A 25985-nucleotide genomic window follows, 5' to 3' on the forward strand; every position below is an offset into this window, starting at 1 on the left:
ATCCCAGCTAAAACAAAAATAAAAATTTCTGCTATGTGGCTATACTTGGTGGAAAATAAGATTGTTTCTTCCCTAAAACAGCTTCTGACGAGTAGCTGGAAAAGGATTTCACAAAGGTGGTAATTAATATGTCTAAAATTCAGTCTGGTTTACTGACAGTGTGTCTCATTATAACATTTTTTTTAAAAGTTGTTAAACTATGAAAAGAAAGCCAGATTCATGTTTACACATATCCTAATGGTCAGCAGTGTTGGAAAAAGACGTTCATGGACAGAATTTGTTCAGATAATATGCATTACACACTAACTCTTGCTCATAATAAAAAAAGAAAGAAAACAAGAAACCATTGAGAAGATAATTCAAGAAACAGTAACATTTTGAACAGCACTAACTGGTAAGAATGCTATAATGTATACCATCAGTAGGATTTAGAAAATGTCCTCCTCCTAAAGGTTAAAGCAGAAATTTTCATTCACTCAAAAACACATAAAGAAAGGGAACAACAGGATGCATATTCATCACACTGTAAGGAAGCAATGTCCATCTCAGGAGCAAGGACATTCCAAATTAAGAGCATCAAAAGAGGATGAATGATCATTTTTGCTACAGGATGTTCATAAATAAAAAGCAGTTGCAGGAGTAAGGAAAATCTTATACCTGACTGGAATATATATATATGTAGGGTATAAATTATGAATTGGAATTATGACTTCAAATTCTGAATCAATGGCAGAGCCAGAAATGTATACATTTCACAAAACATAGAATAAAGTTCTATGTAACAGAATCTCCAAATTACAGAAAGCAATGTAATTAATTAAAACAACAATGAGAAGAAAAATAATATGGGGGAAAGTCTATTGGGACTTGGAGCTTGGCTAGATCTAAGGCCTTTTGGCAGATCTACATTTTCTTTGCCATTTCAAATAAATGGTAGTGCTTAAGAAACAATGCTATTAATTAAATGAGAGGGTGATGCTTACTACAACTACAGCTAGAAGAAAATAGAGCGTAATGCTTGCTTATTCAGGATATCTGGGGAAGAAAAAAGACCATAATCTTCTAAGCTGTAAATGGATGAACCCTTGTAAAGGCAAAAAAGCACGAGTACAAGTCCTATAGCTTACCAGGGAAATCCCCTTTGCGGCTGCTTTGGCCAAACTCCTGAAGCTGTGCTTGTTGATTTATCTGCTCCTTCTGCAAATTTTCGTACCAATGGGTGACTTCTGCCCGTAGATCAGCTACCTGATCACTAGGATACATTTCTATAGTCATCTGAAATAAAACATGTATTTTATTTTTCAAAGCGCACAATGGACTTACTGAAATTTAACAATGTAAGATGTACTTGTAAAAAGGCTTTTAACTTACCTTGTCAGGAAGTCCAGCTGGTTGACATACAATTCTTAGTGGTAGTGACTGTTTGTCACTCAGGGCTTTCAAGTGACTGCTGATACCAGTGCCTTCAATTTGCCACTGTCTCAGATGATACGCAAACCTTAGGAAGTAGGTAAAAACATGGAAAAAGTATTTTTGTCAAAACCTATTTAAAACAAATGTTTGATAAACAATGAGAGGAAAGACAAAGCTTGCACCTTTATTCACTGGTTCTGTTTGTTGGCTTGTTTTTTTCAAAATAAGAGGAAGTTACTGATATTCTCACTATTTATCAAATAAAACTAAAATAAGTTTCTTTGGTCACGGATGGGGAAAACATGAACCACATCCATACATATTTATACAAGGACAAGGGCCAACTCTGGTAACTGTTTAAACTCATATATTACCTTTCACAATTATGCGTTACTGTCTTTACACAAAGAAAAACAAAAGAAACTATTACTTAAATTAGTAACAACTCACAACTCATTCATCATTACAATAACAGGACTAGAAATAAGTTCTGCATCCAAATATCTCAATAGAGCCATTTACCTTCTCCTAAAAGCCTCCAAGTGTGTCTTCAGCATTAAGAGTCCTCTTTCAATAATAGTCAGACTTGAATGAGAGTCTTGCTCAAGGTTACTAGAAGCTATCATCAGACTCTCCATACACTTGCTAATAAATTCCTGTTCTTTTTCCAGACCAGTTTTACCTGTAATACCAGTTAAAGTAAATTACAGATGCACAACTTTGGGACTACGCATTTTAATACTAAAAATAAAAAGAGGATAACGCTAGATATTCTTTAAAACATTTTAAATAGAAAACAAAAATAAAAATTCATACCATTGATATAATAAGAGTTGATATACTGGATAGCCGCTCGACTGACATCACCAGACTGTGCTCTTAAAGCAATACCCCAGAACTGGTCCATGCCACACAACTGTTTTGATAAAAGCAAAACAAACATGGAAACAAAACATTGCCTCATTATTTTACTGGGAGTGATGGTTTTCCAACCCAAGACAATTTATTTGCCTCTTGATGCAATTACTGAAATATTCAGTTTTTCCCTCTGCTTGGGCTCTCACCACTACACACATCAATTACTATAAAATTGTAACTTTTACAGAAATATTTTCATTCTTTGAAGCATGAGAACTGGTTAAAAATCAAACGCCTGAATTTTCATTTTTGACATGCAGGAATGCTTTTAAATGAAGCCTTAAAACCACAACTATTATTGGTATTCATTGCAAGAACAGAAATTTTAATAAAAAATTCTGTCAAATCAATTCACAGAAAAATATCCTATATATTTTATTTCAAAGACAGTTTCTCTGTATGAAAAACTACAGAAGAAAAACTTCTAACATAAACTGAGATACATTTTACACCATTCTAGTCAGAATTAAGTATGTCCAACAATGTCATCTGAATCTTATTTATAGAAGTAAATGTTACAAACCCATTCTTTAAACACAACAGTGAATACAGTTCAGTTATGCTAAGAATGTGATAAACTGCACAAACATATGCAGGCAACAGGTATCACTTTCTTTGTGGTTTCCTATCTCTGCCTCTAGACACAAAAGCCACACATACTCAAAGTCATGAGGAAAGGTCAGTATCATTGGCCTCTTATTTCCATTTCACTGTCCCACACTTGGAACTTCTGAGTCCTGAGCTCCCAGGGCTCTCCTCAAGACAGAAATCTGTACAGACCCCACCACTACAGGCTGTGACATTACTATCTCAAACCAGTAAACAATATTCAAGTCAGTAAGTTCTCAAGAGATATGTAATTGCAAATAATCAATTTAATTCTCCCCTTCCCTCAGAAAGAAGAATAAGATTAGCGCATAATCTAGGCTTACCTCTGAGTTTGAGCCACCATCATATGCACTAGTAGCCAATCGAGCCAAATTACACAAATGCTGGAAGAGGTTTAGGCCAGTCATACTAATAGTTTCAGGTTTTAGTTGTGGCATCTAAATAAAATGAATGCACTTTAGTATGGAAAAAAAAATTCATTGATGGAATGGATAGCAATTACAGGATATTTATTTCATTAGCATAGAAAAATGTCGTTGTTACTACCATTCGTATTTGAATGTAGTAGATCAATTAGAATTTATTCTTGCAAAAGATCACACTCTCTGAATTTTATATATGATATAAAAAATAAACTATAATTGGCTTAAAAAAAACATCTTTTATCTACCACTGTTTTGGACTGTAACAGTGCAGAGGGAACAAAAATTATTATTGTAACATTAGCTACTTATCAACAGCAGGACAATTTGTTAGCATACTTGACGTGTCCGTTCAAAAAAATTCATACACTTACAAAACTAGACAAAAAACTGTGTAACCTTGAAAAAGAACTAGACTACATTAATTATTGTGCAATCTATCCATTTTGTAATGTCATCTGTTGAAATAGATGGGACCCCTTGCAAAAAGCTCTACTGCTGCATGTTCATATTTTCAGTGGACATATTGATGAGATTTATATGCCCCTCCCAAAAAAAGGAACAAGTAATTTTTTCAGTCAGGTAAGCTATATATCATGAAGGAAAGTATAGTTTCGGGTGGCCTTTTTTTTTCAAATTGAAATGAAGTGCTACCTAGCTTCAGATACAACACATAGGCTATCTGCAAAGAAACACCCAAGTAAATACTAATGTGAAAAGAATTCATGCCAATCCATTTCCCTCTTCCCTCCAAGCAAAGAAAAACCACTGCATGACAAGTGAGGCCCTCCCAGACTACTGAAGACATATTTTTCATAGAAACAGTTTTAAATACATTAAATAGTGGTGTTATGGAAAGAAACACTTTTACTAGAGTTATAAGGTTGCAATTAACTCTACATACCTTTTCCAAAAAAAGATGCTTATAAGTCTCCATACCCATAGCGTGCTGATCTTTACTTCGTACTTGATTTAAGAACCAGTGTAGTGCATCATCGTAACATTCAGAATCTTCTACTAAGCAGTGCCACAGTATGTCCACTTGTTCTAAACTCAACCCTAAAATTAGGGAAATATTTTTAACTACTCCTTTATAACATCAATATATAGCAAAATTCTACAAAACCCAAGAATACATACAGAAAAATCAGAACAGTTTTTGTCAGAACAAGAAGTTTTTGCAAACAACAAAAGAAAAACACACCACCTACCAACTGTGGCTGAAAAGAGTATCTCTGTAACTGTTTCACTGCTTCTCCTTTCAAGAGAACAGTAGGTTTATTTTCTTAGCTGACACATAAACATTTGTGATCTCAACAAATTTCTTTAAGAAGAATTGTGGCTATCCTATCAGCAATAGCAAATATGGTGTTACAAGTTTTTTTCTTCTCTTGGCTACAGATATTCTCATTCCTTCCTGTACTCTAATGACCAGAGGGACAAGCCATGCATTGTATGCCAACTTTTACTACTTATAATGAGAATACCCAAATGACTCCTCCCTTCAATCATTTATTAAAATGACCTCAATATACAATCAACTGAAAGTCTGTACAGAGCTGATGCTGAAACAACACTGAAGGCTATTAGTTTACAAGGGCTTAAGAAGAGAGCGGCCAAAAGAATTTTTGGAAGGGAAAGCCACCAAGGGTCACTAAAAACACAGAAAACTATGTTCGACTTTGAATTCCATCGGCCACATCAAAAGTGGAAAGTAAAAATTTAAGAATGAAAAGATTTGAGCATCTGTATAGATCAACTATCATATAGAATGCTACTTTCACAAAAGTGTAAACCAATTTCTGAAAGTATTAAAATATAAATAATTGTTCCTTTTTGGTATCACAACTTACAGCGCACTCCAGTAAAAGATCTCTGGGAACATTATGGACGTGAACCAAAATCTTCCTTCTTTTGAAACAGTATCAGAGATTATTTAAAATTGTATGTTTAAAATATCATATTTATTTGAGCTAACATTGATTGTTAAGAACTATGTGAGCCTTACTATAAGGTGCTTCTCTGATAAGGTAATCTCAAATACTTACTGAAATGATCTGGTGATCCTAGAGTTGAAAACACACATGTCAGGAATTGAAGACGAACCTGAACTTCTGCACTGTGGCTGTATCTAAAATTTAAATTTGTATAAAAATGGAAGCTTATTTGTTTATTGTCGTAACTTTTTTCCTACTCATACACATGCCTCTTAAAAGCTTAAATAATTTTTTCTTATAAGTTTCCTTCTGAGCTTCTAGTTCAGTATATAGTCTAGGCTCCAGTTGTACACATTACAGAACCACACCAAAAAAGTGGAATGACACACTAGTCATTACTAGATATGGTACTACTGTTGTTGTTTTTGGGGGGGGTCGGAGTGGGGTTTTTTTGGTATACAGTCCAATTCAAGTGCATCATTTTGTCATTAGCACCTTGCAGGATCCTACCTTAATTTTTTCCCTAACTTGTAAAATGCTGGTATTTCTACTCTGAATTTCCAATCCCAGCTGATATATATTCTCTACAAAAATATTTTCAAAACATATTAACTTTATTTCTATTTATAAGGTAGAAGCTTAATGGTCATAGGAGAAGAACAATGTATCATTTTTCCTGAATTTAAAGCAATTCAAACAGCTTTTGAAGTAATTCCTCACTAAAGCAATGTCCAATATAAAGCAGTATAATGAAGTAAATATTTGACCCATAAATAGCAACATTTTTCAGTTGTGGATGCCCATATTTACATATTGACTTTGACATCTATCAAAATGTGAACAGTTTATTCCTTTGGGATTGGGAAGCTAGAAATTGTATCACTTGTATATATACACCTAATTTTAATCATACAGATTGGAAACTGCGGATGCAAGTGTTAAATAGAAAAAAAACTACTGCAAAGGTTAATGATAAGTGATTGTAAAACTAAAACATTTAAATCGTTTGATGATACAAAATCACTTTAAATTGATTTAAATATATAAAATCTGTGTGTTTTATTTTTTAACAAATACACAACAATGTTCAACAAAAATTACATGAGAGTTGTTATGTGTTTTTTTTAAGGAAAAGGAAGCTATTTAAAATGTTATTGTTTTTACAGACCTTTGTCTCCCTAAGCATCTTAATGTCCCTACAGAAACTATTTACTTATATGAACACATCAGAAGCACTGGAAAAAAAGCAGAAAAGAAACATCTAAAACCATAAAATATCAAACACTCAAAGCCAGTTGTGTACTTACAATGCATGTTTATGTCGTCCTTCCCTGACTGCCTGAATGTAGTGTACCAAATTATCAAAGAAAAGTTTCATCATATTAAGTTCCTTTTCTGCCCACCTGTGTCAATTTAAAGGGCAGAAAATATTATGGTTTGCTTAAAAAGATCAGAAAAGCTACAGAAGTGAGACAGCTATTATAGGAAACTTGCATATACATAAAACCAAAGTAAACATTCAATTTTCCATCTACCATGAATTCAGGATTATTTTCCAGTACAGTACTCTCTTCTTCCTTGTCATCCATAAGGCTCCACAATGTTGTTATTTTCAGGCATAGGACTAACAGAACACTCCCATTTGAGACCATGAAAACCGTTCCTAAAGCCCTAATTCAGAAAAAGTCTAAGCCAAAAGTCAGAACTGGGCATATACTTAAATGCCATGTCAAAAATGCCATGAAAAATTGCTGATAATCACTGTAATCTTTCCCAGAAGTTCCAGTAGTCCATTCTCTATAGTTAGACCAGCTAGTTATATAGTTTATTCAAGTAAGGAATGCTATATGATGTATCTTCACATTTCAAAGGTTTTCTTATAAACTAGATTTTTTTATTACTGAGAAGCATTTGATACACTATCAGAACACAATGACATAACATCAAATTATTACAACCTTTTACAATATACTATTACTTGTCTAGTACTGTCTGCAAGCCCTTTGAGATGGGGGGGAGGAATAAAAAAAAATACAAATTAGTCTTCACCTCAGTTATGACACTAGTGCGTATTATGAAGAAATCTAGGCCTGAGTGATTAGACAAGCTCAGGCCAGATAGCAGACAGATGATAACCTTAGGTCATTATTAATTTGGATCACACTAAAGGAGCAAGCCTTGCAGCAGTTCTGTAAATGTCATCACCTCTGTTGGTCTAGTCTGTTGGGGACAGGGGGCTACTTACATTGTTATCCAATGTGTATCGTAACTGCTCCCAAATTGTTGAAATGTACCAAACAGCTTTGGAAGAAGACGAAGTGAAACTACTACTGATCTAAAGGAGAAAGAGAGAAATGACAACAATATATGATTGCTACAAAATTAAAATAGTCCATTTTAAAAATACTTTGAGAAGCTCAAGTTCAATGAGCAAACAGGCTAACTGAAAGCATTGGAGTTATCTGTGCGAAGTTCACCACATCATGTCAACCAATTAGTTTTCTGAATCTTAACTATACATACTTCAAATTCTTAACATGTAATACCTTAAACACACAACTCTTGGACAGGTATAAAAATAAAACAGTATATATTTTACTTATTCAAAATTAAATTTCAAAAGGTAAATTCTTATTTTTCAGTTTCATAATATATATCTTTTGAAATTTCAGCAAAATGAGATTTTTTTTTTCTACAAACAGATGACATAGCAGAAATAAATCTGCCACAAAGTAATTATAGACACAAGTAGATGTGTATTATAAAACAACTGTCTAGGAAAACTCAAGTGCATAAACTGCATGTAACAGAACTTTCATATCAGTAATAAGTATCTTCACACTTCTTTTATTAATTAATATCTCAGAGTACTTGTAACATCCCACAGATACAGTTCTTAGCAAAAAGGTAACAACGTAACACTGCAGGTGATGCCCAGCAGTTGTATCAACAAAATAAATTCCACTTTTGCCAGTCTTCAAACTGTACAATCTCACAGCTTTGGCTGGTATTAAGTTATCTGAGGTCAAGGTATTACTTCTACCTCCATCTGCTTCTTCACAGAAGTTAGACCCTACAACAGACTTGGTGGAAAAGAATTTGCCTGTTCTTCAGCCACTTGCATGTAAGATCTAAATATTCATTTCAAAATGCTTATGCTAGGGCACCTGACCTTGCACTCAACTGGCTAAGAAGTGGACCCAACTTTACCAAATGGTAGGAAGGCAGTAACCTCTGGCAGGAGGGAGAACAGACAAATGCAACAATATGAGAAATTCAGCACACTGATAGAATAGAAAAATGGAACATTAGATATATCCATAACACCTTGAAAACTATTTTATACTTTTTCTTTTGTCTGGTTTAACTTGTCTTCCTGTAAAATTAAATAACTGTTATAGTCAACTTGGATTTCCTATATGTTACAAAAATAGAAAAATGTAAAAACAGATAATTTAAGTTACCTGTTGTTTGCTAAATTTTCTAAGCAGCCTTCAATAAATCTCATTCGAATCTGTCTGTCAGTGAACCAGCATACTAAAGAACAGAGCAGCTTCTCTGCTTCATTTATTAACCCTTCAGAGAGATGAATCTACAGCAAGTAGAAAGAAAGGTCACTGAATAGTATATTTTTTTTTTTCTTTAAAAAAATATTATTTTCTGGTATTCAACTTACTGCATCTTCATCCTGGACAAGATCCCACAAAAGGGTATTTCCTTTCTTACAAACATTATCCAAATTAATGTCCGTCACCGCATTGCTATTATATTGATGTTTATGAACTGCTGGTCCTGAACAAAATATAAAGATCATTATGAATAAAGAGAAGGAACTATCTAACCTGAACATTATTCCCTAAGTGCATGAACAACAACATGCTTTATTTGTAAACTTGGCTATTTTAAAGTGCATACAACAATATTGTAACTGCAGCCTTTTTCCACATATGGGTTCTTAAAAGATGACAAAACGTTACAACCATACAAGAAATCAACGGGACAGTTATGCCAACATTTATGCTGGTTTTGGCTAATGGCAAGGTGCAATAAAAACAGTACTGAAGAACTGCAGATGCAATTGCCTTTTAATTTAATTAGCTTTAATTTGTAGTGTAATTAAAATATTTCTTAAGTCTTTCTGTAGTGCTGTGGTCCAAAGGCAAGTATCTTTATAACTACCATGGTTGGAAAGCAAGAAAGAAGCACATTCCAATAAATTCCCCTTGTACTGCATGATGTCCTACATCTAACTACAAAACAGGAAAAACAAACACCATTTTTTATACACAATAGAGTATCAAAGCGCATGATTTTAGAAACTCATCATATTTTCATAAACACTGATAGACATTTTCTTTCTTCTATGTGGCCACAGCTGGCACCATTCATTTATCTACTATTTGACACTATCTTCATGTAACAGCAAAGTCAAGTAGAAAATTTAGATTACATGCAGAACACTGTAATTATTTGCACGTGCAAAACTAGGGGTGTCAAAAATAATCTGAACTGCAGGCCTCAGGCTCAAACAATAATTTGGATCTTCAGTAACGTGTAAAATCTATGGAAAACACTGAAAAAATATGCTGATTTACAGCATGTTTTAACTACAAAGTTTTAGTAGTTTATTCAACTCTGTAGCATAGAAAAAAAAAATCCTTCCCAATTTTCAATGTCAGGCTGAAATTATAGTTCAGTTCCACATAACAAGAAATGTTAAGCCTAAAGAAAAGGGAGACTTCTTATTCAACTGTGTTTCAGGAAAAGATATAAATAGTATTGGTTTTACTGTCTGCTGGAAGATAGCAAACTTGGTTCTCCCTGATCAGTGAAGAAAAATGTCAAACCCTCCCTAACCATACCCTCCATTATATTTAAAAGGGGGATAAAACAGAAAATAAAGCTGCCACAATATCATATGGAAAGTTGATATAATTCTTGAGAAGTGTTTTAGTAGCATCTTAAATGGCACTCTGAAGTAAACTAGAAGATTTGGCAGTGTAAGATGAAATAGCATAAAAAGCCCTTTAAGGCAAGCTCCCCAAGATAGCAAGTTAAATTTTAACTCATTTTTCCAAAATTATCTTCTGTACAGCCCATTATGCTTAATTCATTTAAGATGACAAATGTACAGAATCACACTAAGATCCACCCACCAGAAGAAAAATCACATAAGGTTTCAAAGAGGAGGAGGAAAAAAAAAAAAAAAAGAAAAAAGCCAACCAAACCCTCATATTTCAGTACCACCTTTCTTTTTACTGTAATAACTCTTTAGTGCCTTTGTTTTAACTTGCATTAAAAGCTCCAGTAGAAATGGGGGAAAAAAATAAAAAAAGGCAAACACAGCTACATCTAGTGTAATACAAAAGCGCATCCCTTGGAGAAACAGCAAAATCTCAGTAGTCACTGTGGTTTCTTTGAGCAAATACACATGTGGTTAAAATAATTTTATTATTTTAACTATTGGAGACTAATTAAAAATTATATAAAACCAAGTTAAGGTATAGTGTTTTTCTGTTTTCTTTTTATCACTCTTACCTTGACTAAGATGTTCGTGATAGATAGAGGCAAGGTTAGGAAGGTGCTGCTGAAGGTGAGATGTTAGCTCAGCATGTGAATTAATCTGTACAAGCTCTTCTTCACAGCCAGATTCTTCCCCATCAAAATCAGCCATATTTTTCTCTGATTTTGCACTGACTTGGGAACTACTGCAACTGACATCATCTGCACTTAGCATATCATCAACCATATGCCTGTAAAAGAAGAATATTAGAATGGACAGTATCAAAGAGAAAGTTGTTTATAGCAGACTACAAGTAAGTAGACATCTCCCTAAAGCTAAAGTCAGGATGAATCATCTGTCTGAACAGCAGACCTTCATATGAATTTGAAAAACAATTACAGATAAATTGAAGGGCTCACTATCATGACGATTGTATTGACTTCTTTAATGTTAACTAAATACAGCATTTTCCAAAACAATTTTAACATTTTGTTAAACATTGTCTTATTTATTCAATACAAAATCTTGACAAAAATCTTTAATCAGATGCTAACAAAACAGATTACTGTGTAACTATCTGCAATAACTATCACCTCGATTAGACAAAATTATCGTAACTATAGCAAAACATCCATATACATTTCTGCCCAAACTGAGTGTTTTGCTACCACTTATTTCCGTTATAGAAGGAATCAGAAGAAATGTCAAGCTACCTACCCATCATGGTGGTGGTGGTGGTGGTGGTGGTGGTGGTGCTGTGGCCCAATGAACTGTCGACAGTTAAATAATTCATTTCCAATAGTTTCCCCAAGGAAGTCCCCTGTGTGAGTTATACAAGAATCTTGAGACCCTTGTGAAATGTGAGCAGTGCTCATTTCACCTGTCATATCATGTTCTGCATCCTCAGCATGAGAACAAGCATCTAGCATTCTAATTCGATTATCCACCGGTGTCACAGAGTCAGAGTTAAAAACATGGTCCTTTCCTGCCCCGTTATTTGCACCACTCCTCTCTGATGCCCCTTGTGAATCTCCCAGACAAATGCCTGTTTGTGATTCCAGTTTCCTGCTTCGTAGATCTGTGCTCCTACTGCTTTTCTGGGGATTATGACTCCTATCTTCTTCCTCTTCGTCGTCCTCCTCTTTGAGAGCTTCAATATCTGCAATGTCTTCAGACTGCACCTCGCTGCCAGGGCTTCCAGCAGACTGGCTTGCATGACTGGAGTTTGCCTCATTACTGGATCCATCACTGTGGCCACTGCTACTACCAGGACCACTACTGCCATCCTCACCACTGTTGGCTGTCTCATCAGAGCTTCCTTGCATGGATTCCTGAAATTGTATTTTTTTTTTTAAGATTGATGGAAAAATAAAACACCACTGAAAAGACATTATCAACATCATCATCCAAACACCATTCTTCATTTATGAGTAAGTGTGTCAAATCTACATGTCTTCATTCGTTCTTTCTCAATTTGGTTGCCAATGACAAAATGCTCTGAGCAAGATTCACATTTAATAATTTAATTTTTGCATTACCTTACTTGTAACAGGCTATATATGCAGGCTTTGCACATACACAGAGTGACACACAAACAATACGTCATGCAATCCCTTACCAGAAGATTGATCTTACTGAAATACAATTTAAATGCAGGAATCTGTTTGTCTGAGGTGTTTTTTTGTAGCATCCTTGCTCATGGGCAAGGCACAATATATTCTACGTAAACTGCACAGAACATAAGATTCTAGCTATCCACTATCCTGCTGCAGGTAAGCATACATGTTATGTACCTGTTCAGGTTTTGAAGTGATTACGGAAAAAATATTATTTCCATAGCTAATAATAGGCAACTCAGTAACAAAATTCACAGACTAAGATTTACATTCCTACCTCTGTATCTGAAAGTCGCTGCTGTACATGTTTTGTTCTGTTAATAAGCTGTTCCTCCATTTCAATATCACTGCCTCCACTCTGATGGGTGTCACTGTTGTCACTACTCTGAGGGCTTGCTGCTGGTGACCCTAGTTCAAAACCACATTTCCCAGTTACTTTGTGATGTATTTTAATTGGAATCTAACAGCATTACATAAAACTGGCCCAAATGTTGAACTCAACAGCATTCTTCCTGCAAACAGTTGAGAGACATAACTCAAACAAAACATGTACCTAAACACTAAAATTTCTTTTTAGAACACTGAGCATTTTACTACAAAATGTGTATTCTGATGTCTCTTCTTGCCAGTGTATAGCAGAGCTATACGAGTTTCACAGATTCTACATGAAATATAATTTTCATCTCACTTCTCATAAAAACATAATTTCAAAATTTTACTGGTTCTTCTTCCATTCAAATTCGATAGCTGTAGAAAAACACTGTAGTATCAAATGTATCAGATTGTGGTGTACTTCTAAAACTATACTTACAAGGTGAAGGGGCTGCTCTTCTGAGCTCCTCTTCTTCTGAAGGAAAAAAGCAGGATGGAAAAATAAGTGACTAAAAATCTTTTTGTCAGCATATAGTTGTCCATGATTCATAAAAATCAGCAGTAGGAAAAGAAAGGGAAACTACAGTAAAATGGCTTGGCAGCACCTTTACTAATGACTGTGGGGAAATACACAGTCAAGTAAAAAAAAAAAAAAAAAAAAAAACAACAAAAAAAACACCAAAAAAACAAAAGCAGAAATAGTACATAATATCAAAAGCTAGGTAAAAATTAGATAAGCTTTTGTAAGATTTTATGTAGCTATGTAAGTTACAGATGTTCAGCAGAACAAGAATAGTTAACTGATGAGTTATGGACCATCCTCTGAATTTTAAAAAAAAAAAAAAAAGAAAGGAAAAAAAAAGAAAAATACATACTACTTTAGATATACAAACAGAATTGATTGGAAATAGAAAGCTTTCCAAATGTGCTCACAAAGTTTTAATGCTTTCATCTTTATCCTCAACTTCTGCTTGAAAAATATGCCAGTAAGACACTTTTTAAAAATACTTCCAAGTAAAAAGTTCTATACATCCTTTTTGTCCAAAGTCAACAAGGAGACTATGAAAATTAAAAATTTAACTACCAGATCTATTGGAAAACCACATACCTTTTTTGTTTCCCATGGGTAGATTGGTACTCAGTAAAGATGCAAAAGAGCTTTGTTTTGACAGCTGAGCCTTAGCTGCTAGTGCATTATTCCACAGTGCTTTTATAAGCATTGATGCCAAATACAAGGTCTATAAACAAAACCAAGTAACAGTGCCATTAAGAACCAGTAGGTTTTGTATGCAAAGATCCACTGTTAATCTTTCTATATGCCAATACTACAGTTTACCAAAATAAACTCATCAAAATAAACGAATGCACAAAATAATGTTGTGTGAAACACTTTTCAACTTCAGACATGATGTTACAATCTTCTCAGTGGTTATCCAGTCTTCAAAAATCTCTGAAAAATATTATAATTCAAAAGCCAGAAAAGGCCTACTTGAAGAAACAGGACAACTTTACTTACATAGTTTCCTCTCTTATGCATTAGTGAATATTACTTTTACATGCATTCCTTTAGAAAGACAAAGACAAATCCGTAACACTTGTTTAATATGCTAACATAATTTCTTTTCTGGTTACAGTGCTTTTGTTTGCCTTGTCTTTACCTGTTCAGTGTGAGCACTTGGATGAAGAGTTGAGACTAGGTTAAGAAGATGTCTAAGTGGCACAGGGTCCAAGTTTTTGATCAAAGAAGGAAACAAGTCATGTATGTAACGACTGCAGTGCTTTAGCTACAAAGGACAAACAAACAGAAAAGATAACAAGAACAGCAAAATAAAACTCTAAAAAAAAATTCAAAGTGATAAAATTGCAGCAATTAAAGAACATCTTTGCAGAAATTTTCAGGAAGCACTTGTCCAATAACTCCAAACTACACCAGACTTGCAATTTTGACTAAATTTCATTTTTATATTGCAAAGCACATAAGGTTTAGTGAAATCAAATATAACAATATCTTCCTTAGTTCCAGTTCTAAGAGATTTGGTGAAAAGAAGAACTGGAATTTTATTTTGTATTTTAACTTAAATATACTTCTAAAATATTAGTGTATATGCCAAATCCTGAGGGAAATAATATTTGCAATGATTACCTTACTAACAGTGGTAAATACAAATAAAGACATTACAGGCTAACATGAGACTGAGAGAACAGACAGTTCAGTGTGGAGATTATTTATAATTCTTTTGTCTTTCCAGTAATGGATGTCAAAAAATATGACAATGTGTTTAGCTAACTACTCTATTTACACACTGAAGTGACAGTGCTCCTAGATACTTCCTCTTAGGTTACATGCTGCTTTTTGTAGTCACTCAAAGGGTTTCATGATGTTTGTAAGGAAGCTGATAGTAAAAAAATAAAATACTGGTTACAGGAAGCTTCTAGAAAAAACATTCTTAATGTTGGTTACGATATATGCACCTTAAAAGGGGTTTTTTCAGTCTTTATTTATTTTATTTTCCCTTCCTAGCATAAAAAAATATATGTGACAGCAGTTTATGGGGTACAGGCCATCTTTCACAGGATTCAAACTGAATGAAATTATGTGGGTTTGATACAAGGATGCATTTAAACTTCTTGAGATACCTGCTTCAACTCAGAGAAGATAAATTTTTGTCAAAAAGTTAGTTTAAAAAGTGGAAAATACATTCTTTAAGGCCTTCTATTTTTTTGTGTGTCTAATGGTGTCAGCCTTTTAAATAACATTAGAAGTTTAAACCTTTTATAGGAAGTAATCAGGACATAATTCTGATATCAAACATATTTTGAAAATATCAGTATGTCAAAATTAACATGTGAACTGTAAAAGAACTATTGCATTTGGGTAGTTACATGAAGTTCTTAAAATAGTATAAAAGATAAAATCTAACACTCGTGTGAGTTACTGTATATGTGAAAACATCAAGGAAAGTAAAATATTGCTTTAAAAATGTAAATGAAATAAGTAATTAATTGCTCTGATACAGAAAATTGTTGGAGCCTATTAGAGTGAGTGCTGTGCTGTTATAACAAGCATTTATTAACATACCAGCTGCATGTTATAATGACAGTGGACTACAGAGATTTCAGAATTGAGTATACAGTAGTATTTGATTGAAACAAATTACACACTAATACTGATCACATTAAAAAGAAACCTTCAAATTCTAACTTGTATAAAAGTATGCTCCCTATACCTGTTCAAAAAGATCAATTTTATTTCTCTGACCTTCATTTTGAGTGTATTTTTCAGAAAAATTGACAGTGAAACCCTGAGGGTTTTTCCTGAGTTTTTTTTGTTGTTGTTTGTTTGTTTGGGGTTTTTCTGGTTTTGCTTTTTTGGGGGGGGGGTTTTGGTTGTGGTTTTGGGGTTTTTTTATAATAATAAAGGCAGAATGAAACCATGGAAAAACAGTTTCCACAATAGGAAGTCAAAATGTCTACTGTATTCAAATCCCCTAAATAAAAAATTTCACAACCTAAAATAAAAAGCATAGTAATCCATTAAAGTAGCAAACACATATCCTTCTGAAGTAAAAAAGCCTATCAGAGTTTCCATGTTTACCAAGCAAAAAAATAAAATCTCAGTGCCTTCTATAGATTTTAACCTCAGCACTGTAGTACAGCTAAACTTCACTGCCACAATTTTCACCTGATTGTTCCCACCAGGAGTAACAAAAATGGAAGCTACAAAACATGGCAGCAAGGCAATTTAGCACAACAGTAAAAATATTACATCTACCCTACAATCTTCATACCCGTTCTTAGTGAAAACACTATGTCTTTGCTATACAACTTCAGTTTTTTCTTGTATAAAAGTAGCCCAGGTGAATTCTTGCATCTAACAGTAATTGTGGCAGTTACTTAACTTAAAACTTTAGTCGGCAAAACACTCAGAGAGACAAGAAAAAGTAATAAACTCAGCTTTACGAACATAAAACAAAAGCAACTTGCCATTTTCTGTTTGTTTTTTTTTTATCACTCCTGCAATTATAAAAATTTTATGTATACCTGTGCTGCAGCCCAAATACAGTCTATGTGTTGAGTACTAAGTCTCCCTTCAGCTGCAAGAAAATTCAGAATCACTTGGCACTGTTTGATGATCTGCAAAGTGAGAACATATTGAGGAAAGATTTACTAGAACAAGAAGTTACTCCTCCATGTTTATACTAAAAATAATGATTTTATACAAACCTCAATATGTAAATTTGGTCCAAAAATGTGCTCAACTACATTGTTGCTGATAAGCCAGTCTGCAAGCTCTTTTGCAATTGACCTAGAGATGAAAGAAGAGTGGAAACATATGTAAAATTAAACTGCCTACAATAAATACACTGTGCTCTTCTGTAGTACAGCATGTCTTTCAAATTAACATCTGTAATTGTAGTAAGCACATGAAAACTTTTTTAAACACAAAGCATACTCAACATTCATTCATTCATTCAGGTAGGAAGCAAACAATTTCTGTATTTTTTTCTTTAGCTGGAAGACTAATGCAAAATATCAACATTTCCCACTCACCCCTCCGGATCATTAGCAAACACATAACCAACAACACCAACATTTTATTAGTTAATAGAGCTCCACAGACCACCTGCAGACCACTTTCAAAGACCTCACAGGTAAGATTTTGATAAACACTGCTATTTAACCCAAGTTTATAATGAAATTCCAGAACTACTGAGTTCACAAATGCAGCTAAAGGTGGGAGTGACAGAAATTTTTTTTTAATGAAAACCACTTAAACTTTTTTAGATTCTCTTGCATAAAATAGCAAGACATATAGCTTTAAAAAGCTATGTTTTCCATAGTCATACTTACACGTAGCATACAGGTACTTCAAAATTCTCATTTTGTTTCATCCATAACAATAGGGAGTTTTACCCACTGCCAATCCATAAGCAAACATTTGAACAGAACAGGACAAGGAAACTGAATTTTGCAAAACAAAAGTTGAACTTCCAGAAAGGACTGCTCTGTCTGGAAACTAGTGCCTAAGCTCCTTTCTATTTCTTTTCAAGCAAACATTTGTTTACCCAGATTTTGGCACCAGAAGCAATTAGAGGACATCACAGTATTTAAAGCACAGCCTGTAGTTTAAATGGCCCTGGAATAAAAGCGCTCTGTTTCATGAGGAAAAGAGGATGGGAGGGAGGGAGTGTCTTAAAGAACTACATGAAGAATTATTTTTACCACTGCTATCTTGTGTCACATTTACGGTCACTATTAAAATTCCAGGATTGCCAATCTATATCATCCGCACTAAGAAAACAAGATTCTTTAGGTAGAAAGAGATTGCCTTTGCAGGTTTTCCAAACAGGATTCACTTTCCCGGGGCATATTGCCAGTTCTTCAATTGTCTTGAATTGCCTGATCCCTATGGATGAACTCAGCATAGTTCCTATTACTCAACACACACCATTCCTACACTGTCCTCTTCTGTTCTAATTCCAGAACATGGGGAATCTAATACATTGTTTAAAAAAAGATACTGACCCCTAACATCTAAGTAATAACTGGTTTGCAAGGTACAACAGTTTACCAACAGTATCACTTAGAGCTTATTAATAAATTAGTTCTCATACTATAAAGTCAGCTTGACAGGGTATCTGCTCAAAGAGGGATGAAAAAGATAAACCAGACCTATTCCATGAAATCAAGATCTACTTAACTTCCTACAGCCTCATTTCAAAACAAAACCAAAACCCAAGCACAACCCACAACACCCAAAGATGCCTACCCCAAACCAAATATTGAAGCATCCACATTACAGACTCATTCAGGGCTTGGATTTCTGCCTAACAAAATCTGAAGTAGGACCTTTTCACTGCAAGCTTGATTTTGCAGAATTTACAGCTAAAGGAACTTATTATTCATTTGAATATGTGCTAACAGTCTCCTTTAGCAACAAACACAGCTCTAAAAAATGCTCTTATCCACCTGCCTCCATGCTGACAAGCAAAAGTGGCCACAGTGGCATTGCCCATATAGCTCAAGAAACTATAGCTCTGTTACTTTTTGTCAGACAGCGGGTAGACTCACTATTACAGATTCATCTTTAATCACAGATACCCAACCCACACTCTGAAAACTGAATGCAGCCTGCAAAAAAGTTCCTTGAACTTACGGCCTATTAACCCGTAGTAGCTCCTTATGGCTTTACACATTGCTTCCCCTTGCTGTGGGGCAGAAGTCCTGCTATATGACCAAAACATAAGCAGAAAGCCTCTCAATTTGCATTTTGCACATATAAAAGGTAGACAGATCTGGTCACATGAGTGCACATACATCCACTAGATGCAGAAGACCTGAATGGATGCACTTCTGGTTATGAAATGTGAAAAAAATCATTGCATATGGTCCTCCATAAGAGGCAAAAGTCTTAACACCTGAGTCATAAGTCAATGAAAGTAATTTTGTTCCAGGACCACTTAATTTCTCCTTGGATCTGAATTTTTAAACCCTGCAGCTTTCAGAATGAATCCCAGATAAATACTGCTAGATTCATAGGCATTGTTAATATGAAAGGACATACCGCTGAGTGTGTCGGTTCAAACCAAATACTTCTGCTAGTGGCACAATGTCCATTGGACATTGTATCCAGAGTCATATTTTGCATTTTAGCTACTCCAAAGGAAAGAACAAAAACTCTCTTATAGACTGAGTTCCTTTACATTTTATCAAATTAGTATGGCAGTTTTCCATTGCTTATCTGCAACATTTTTCTTCTTAGAAATAATGGATTATTCTTTTGAATGAATGCCTTTTTTTTAATAGGTGTATTCTCAGCAGTAAAAAACTCTTTATCCTACTGGTGAACCCAACTGTGATAAAATGACATCTCAGATTTCTGAAGGTAAACATTCATTTGATACAGATTTCTGAGGATGACCAAAAACAAGAGGATCCTTGTGAAAGGCAGAATGCAGTCTTTGTGTTTCCCAGAGAGAATTGTTCCTCCCAGAAAGTTTTGCTGAGGGCACACCAATCACTAAATATACTGCATTTCAAAATGACGAAGTTATTACCAGCACTAAGTATTTTGTTCTCTGATATACTAAGAAATATATTTATGATAGCAGATTCAAGAATTCAATAAAGAAAGCTAATTTCAGTGTGAATGAAGGATGTCTGACTTATTTCCTGAACACTTCCATTTCAGGAAAGGGTTTTTTTCCATCTAGTGGTTTTCCAGCTCCTTGATAAGTTTCCTCACTTTCAAAAAGAGTGAACCTTAACTCAGAAGCTATTCCAGAACTTCATATAAATAAAAATAAACTCCCAGCCTATGAATAAATTAACCTATGATTGAAGTTTGTATATTGTCACTTATCGCATTTTTACTTTAATAATTATCAAAAGCCCTATAGCCTTGAAAATTTCAGATACACTCAAGTTCATAAAAATTCACCAAGTTCTGAGTTGCCCCAATAAGCAGGGCAATCTAGGATAACTTTTTATTAGAAGATTTAAAGTATAATTTTCATATTTATTCAATGTGGTTTAATTTAGATTTCTAGCTATGTTTAAATTTCTTTCATATAGTCTGTATTTTTTGCAATGTAAAAGTATTTTTTCATAGAGCAATTCGCAAATTATTACGACTATTACTATACAATACCACAACAATGTAGGCAACTTAGCAAGAACCCAATTTTCTGTAAAAAAATATGCTCAACTTTTCTTTTAAAAAAGGTTCTTCCAAAGGTTATAGAAAAATTTTCCTCTTTCATACTGAAAGAAACAGTGAGAGTTAAAAACATGCATTATGATCAAAGTACAGATATGCTTTTTCCTCTAACACAAAAGTAGCAGTACAAAGGACTGTTTTACAAATTGGATATCTAAGTCAGACAGACCTTCATAGTAAGAACATACACCTTGGTAGTAACATGTATTAGCTATTTTTCATGGATTTAGTAATTGGGATAGCAAGAGGAAAAGTCATTTAAAGAACATGATACTCTCTATGAGGGTGTGCTGTGGGTGAGGGAGGAGGAGGGGAAGAGAATGAAAAAGTAAAGGTAGCAGCTACTCTAGTTTAATTGTCTCTAAATCTTTCTCACGCTGGAAATCTACACAGCGTGTTGGGCTATGTGATCTCTAGACTCAATCTTTTTCCTCCTAGACTTTTAATTTAAATCTAGTGACCATTCATGTCTGTCAAAAGTAACTGTTTTACTTCCAAGAAATGAAATTCAAGCACTTTTGACATCAGTTTCCTCAGGCATTCCATGAGACTGCAGGGAAGAGTGGAAGCTATGCAGTTTCTGACATAACCTGATGTTTGTGAACTGTACTTAAAAACAGGCGAGTATTAGAGCTTGAATTTTGTTCATTATTGTAAAGAAAACTATCCAAAAGGAAACTACAGTTTACGCATTTTCCTGGTAGGTCAAAGAATGCCTCTCTATAAGAGGACTGGGTTAAAGTCCTAAAAACATTTTAATCTAAGGCTGTGGTGCAATACTTGGTAGCCGCATGATGACCCAGATCCAGTAACAAATCCCATGGCAAAATACCGCCCCCCCCGAAAACCTTATTTATCCAACCAGTCAATTCCCAAGACAATTCACCATGGAGCTACAAAAACAGACCAGCTCAGTACTGGATGAAATACAACAGCATGTCAGCAACATCACTGAAAAATATAAGGTAAAACCTTAAAAGAAAAAATGTAGAAATATAACAAGCAGCTTGCAAAGAATGAAGAATAACATTTCTTAACAAAATCACTGAAATAGCATCTACAACATAACAATGGATGGGAAACACTGATCTCAACTGTTTAGGATTGGAAATGCAAAGCGGATATAGCAGGCACCTTCCCAACACACACTCAATAACATGTTTTTGTTTATGAGCACACAATTCCTTATTTGATGCTCCAAAAGCACCACTCTGACATTATCTTGAATATTTATTAAACTACCACATGTGCCACTAGAAACATTAGTGAGCTGAATGAAAAACTTTACTACTATTTTTTTCACAGAAAATCTGAAAAGAACCCTGTAATGTGAAAAAGAGAGAGGGGGAGAGGCGTTTAAATGATGCTGCCATACATTCAGTTGGTGAGCTTAGACAAAAATTGAGAAAGCAAGAGTTAACATGAGCTAAGAGACCAGCGGTGAACAGAAAAAGCAATACAAAACTCACAGTTCAGTATCTCAATAAATAAGGCAAGAGAGCAAAAAGAAAGGAGAAGAAATAGTCCAGATCTTTCTCTTCAGGGGTGAAAAGAATTTTGGACACCTGAAATGACTCTGTAGGAAGCTTTTTAAGTGAGTGTCATGGGTTGACCCTGGCCAGGTGCTCACCAAAGCTGTTCTATCACTCCCACTCCTCAGCTGGACAGGGGAGAGAAAATATAACAAAGAGCTTGTGGGTCAAGATAAGGACAGGAAAGATCACTCACCAATTACCATCACGGGCAAAACAGATTCAGCTTGAGGAAAATTAACTCAATTTATTACAAATCAACCAGAGTAAGGTAATGAGAAATAAAACCAAATCTCAGAACACCTTCCCTCCACCCCTCCCTTCTTCCTGGGCACAACTTCACTCCCAGATTCTCTAACCCCTCCCCCCCCACCCCCCCCCCACCCCAGTGGCACAGGGGGACAGGGAATGGGGTTTACGGTCAGTTCATCATGCATTATTTTCTGCCACTTCATCCTCCTCAGGGGGAGGGCTCATCACACTCTTCCCCTGCTCCAGCGTGGGGTCCCACCCATGGGAGACAGTCCTCCATGAACTTCTCCAATGTGGGTCCTTCCCACGGGCTGCAGTTCTTCAAGAACTGCTCCAGCATGGGTCCTTTCCACGGTGTGCAGTCCTTCGGGAGCACGCTGCTCCAGCGTGGGTCCCCCACGGGGTCACAAGTCCTGCCAGAAAACCTGCTCCATGGGCTCCTCTCTCCACAGATCCGCAGGTCCTGCCAGGATCCTGCTCCAGTGTGGGGTTCCCATGGGGTCACAGCCTCCTTTGGGAACCCACCTGCTCTGGCGTGGGGTCCTCCACGGGCTGCAGGTGGAGATCTGCTCCACTGTGGACCTCCATGGACTGCAGGGGGACAGCCTGCCTCACCAGGGTCTTCACCATGGGCTGCAGGGGAATCACTGCTCCAGCGCCTGGAGCATCTCCTCCCCCTCCTTCTTCACTGACCTTGGTGTCTGCAGGGTTGTTTCTCTTACATGTTCTCACTCTTCTCTCCAGCTGCCATTTTCCATCTGTCCCAACTTTTTTCCCTTCTTAAAAACGTTATCACAGAGGCATTACCACTATCGCTGATGGGCTCGGCCTTGGCCAGCGGCAGGTCTGTCTTATTGCTGGCTGGTATGGGCTCTCTCAAACTCAGGGGAAGCTTCCAGCAGCTTCTTACAGAAGCCACCCCTGTAACCCCACCCCTTCCCCCCCCCCCCCCCCCCCGCAAAACCCTTGCCACACAATGCCAATACAGTGAGGGTAATCAAGTTTTAAAATGAGGCAGAAGTCACCTCAGCATCAACCTGAATCCTGAAACTGAAATTCTTGGCTGCCTGCCAAGTGAAGAGCAAAACAAAATACCTCTTTACACATGTTATTTCCATAAGCTAACAGTGTCCTCATTCAGGAAAACACACCACTTTTTCCTCTTGTGGTCCAAATAGCACAAAAAAACTTTTCCCTCCCTGAAAGACATGATCATTTTTCACCAAGCAACATCAGCAAAATAGTTTTAGGAATCACTGTTCAAAGACTTGAAGATTCTTCTGTTCAGTCTTGTTATTTTTAGCTTCAATAGATTTCATACTCTTCTGTACCTTAGATTGCAAAGAATTTGATTCTACCTTAAGAGCCGGGAATAGCTAAATTAAAAATACATCTCTGAGGGATATTATGAAGTTGAGTCACTGAGACATTGCACATATCTGGACAATACGCATACTCAGTCACTGCAAAACCTCGACCCTAGAGAAGACAGTCACGTAACCAAATCTAAAAAGACATGCAGATACCTACAGCTAGAAAACAGATTTCTCTGTCTTAGCTTTCTGCTGCTTTCAAGTGCAAATTGTGCAATCCAGTGTTTTCCTAGACAGAAGATGCTTTAGCTTGTCCTACCATGGAAAAATTTGCAACCATGCAGATAAAAGTGGGAAGCTACTGTTGCAAAATATTTGCTAAAAAATCCCAATGATAATTCCAAACAAAAGGGACAAGCTAAGACTAACTGACAGCTCTTTTTAAAAAAGAAAAAAAAAAAAAAAAAAAAAAAAAAAAAAGATACCTCCCGCAAACCCACCTTATCAAGATACAGAAGGAGAAATCCCAAAGGTTGACAGTTCCAAACGCATCTGGAAAAGTCAAAACACATAATGGGGATGACCAGACATAATGTAAAACATCTTCCTTTGATAAATCTGCAGAGGCTACAGAGGTACAAAATAAATCTTAGACTTCCTTTCTCCACTAAGGAAAGAAAATAGGAATGAAAAGATTTCCTTTTGCTGCTCATTCAATCACTGCCAACTCCGTAAGTGCCTTCTTATCCAAAAATTTCTCAGGAACAGAGTCTCTAATGAGAGGGAAGCTTTGTACTGAACAAACTGTGGAAGTCAGGCATTTTCCCCATCCTTCTGCACCAGCCTTTTGTGACTATTTGGCTGGAAGAAATCAGTTATTTCAAAAGATATCTGAAGATGAGCAGCAATACTTGACACTGATTTGTACCAAACTTTTCAGGTAAAACACCAGAATGACTGGAATTCAGATTTTTAAAAAATCACACACTACAAAAGTGGAAAAGATGGTCTTCTGTTCATGCTGCATTCCTTTCAAATGACAGGCTGTTTACAGATGCCCTTGCCAAGAAAGTAATATCCCAAATGAGAATTTGACAATTTCCTTCAGCTTTAAAATAACTCTGATGTTCCTGCACAGTACATCTGCTCTTCTGCAGGCAAATTTGAGCACCCTTCTCTTTCTCCCTTGTCGGTAACTTTCCTTTTTTACATTTGACACAGAAAATCAAACAGCTTTTTATTAGGTTTTACTGGCAGAATAACTTTTTTTTAATGTTCCTTAATTAGTTAAAAACTATTCATCCACAATATGTTTCAGAAGGTAAACCAACCAAGAAACACCTCAGTTTCAGACTTTCAACATGAAGGAAGGAGGAGAAGAAATAGATAAAACCAAGGTTTGGCAGTCCAAGTGTAACAATACACCCTAAACTGGCAGTACAAAATTGAAAATACCCCAGCCAACCAAGCCACCTCACATACTCAACATGTTATGCTCCTGTAGTATTTACTTCTACTGCTACAGAACTAGAGGCTTTGGAAAAAACCCAACACGTCTCCCAAGGCAAAAAAAAGTAAAAATAATAATTAAATCTATGTTATATTAATATTAAAGTAATAAATGTACGATTACTTTTATTACAATAATGCAAGCACATGAGCTTAATGACAGTACATTCAGGTTTCATCAGATCATACTAAGATATTTGTGTCATACTTGAAGAGGATTCTTTCATTTTTTTCCTCACACTATGTATCAAAATTTACTTTGAAATAAATGGATAGCATGGATTCATGTTCATGTATTGATTTAGTGACAAAGGACAAGAAAAAGTTGATCACAAGAGGTTATTTGTTTTGTATTCTCAAGGTATTTTCACATCTTTATGGAAGCAAAACTGCCCTAGATTCTGATTCTTTATTTTTCAAGTATCAACCTATTACCATAAAATTCACTTCAAATATTCAAGTTATTTACATGAAATCTACAGTATTGTGGCCTTTACTGCTGCCAGATTTCAATAAGCAGGTGTTAATATAAAACCATCTATAATAAAACTACCCAGACAAAATAGTAAGCCAACTGCTGCTGTAACAGACTATTCATTAATGAGCAAAAGATAGTGGAGAGTGTGTGTCTGTAGTGAGACAGATATATGTACATGGATACAACCCCCAAGATAAACGTGAAGAGCATATCACAAGTAAAATCCTAGATTTTATATACTTTGCCTATTATTTCAAAACAACAGTTATTTCAACTACCTAAAGACACACTTTTGTCTAAATTCTAGATAGTTCTAACATTAAGTTTAGAGTTACTACAAAAATCAATACACTTCCTCACTGGAATATAATCCCGCACATGAATCTTCTTG

The 25985-nt window shown here is 35.4% G+C and overlaps 1 protein-coding gene across 14 annotated transcripts in view; it reads right to left on the reverse strand.

Moving 5' to 3' along the window:
- USP34 (ubiquitin specific peptidase 34) overlaps positions 1-25985 on the reverse strand; it is a 147310-nt gene that overhangs the window by 73072 nt on the left and 48253 nt on the right. For 13 of the 14 annotated variants that reach the window (XR_007506089.1, XR_007506088.1, XR_007506092.1 and 10 more), the window contains 19 exons: positions 17015-17096; positions 16832-16924; positions 14449-14574; positions 13899-14028; positions 13230-13265; positions 12696-12826; positions 11520-12133; positions 10838-11052; positions 8976-9091; positions 8764-8891; positions 7545-7634; positions 6607-6702; positions 5411-5493; positions 4267-4421; positions 3264-3377; positions 2230-2329; positions 1936-2095; positions 1372-1498; positions 1128-1275 (listed from right to left, as the gene is read on the reverse strand). Coding sequence is in view for 1 of the 14 variants with exons in the window: in XM_049801085.1 (XP_049657042.1) it covers positions 1128-1275; positions 1372-1498; positions 1936-2095; positions 2230-2329; positions 3264-3377; positions 4267-4421; positions 5411-5493; positions 6607-6702; positions 7545-7634; positions 8764-8891; positions 8976-9091; positions 10838-11052; positions 11520-12133; positions 12696-12826; positions 13230-13265; positions 13899-14028; positions 14449-14574; positions 16832-16924; positions 17015-17096 (2744 nt within the window). In the remaining 13 variants the exon portion in view is untranslated. The remainder of the gene's footprint in view (positions 1-1127; positions 1276-1371; positions 1499-1935; positions 2096-2229; positions 2330-3263; positions 3378-4266; positions 4422-5410; positions 5494-6606; positions 6703-7544; positions 7635-8763; positions 8892-8975; positions 9092-10837; positions 11053-11519; positions 12134-12695; positions 12827-13229; positions 13266-13898; positions 14029-14448; positions 14575-16831; positions 16925-17014; positions 17097-25985) is intronic. The other variant, XR_007506093.1, reaches the window with a different exon arrangement.

Source organism: Accipiter gentilis, chromosome 5 (assembly GCF_929443795.1).
Source record: "Accipiter gentilis chromosome 5, bAccGen1.1, whole genome shotgun sequence".
NCBI classification, from domain to species: Eukaryota; Metazoa; Chordata; class Aves; order Accipitriformes; family Accipitridae; genus Astur; species Astur gentilis.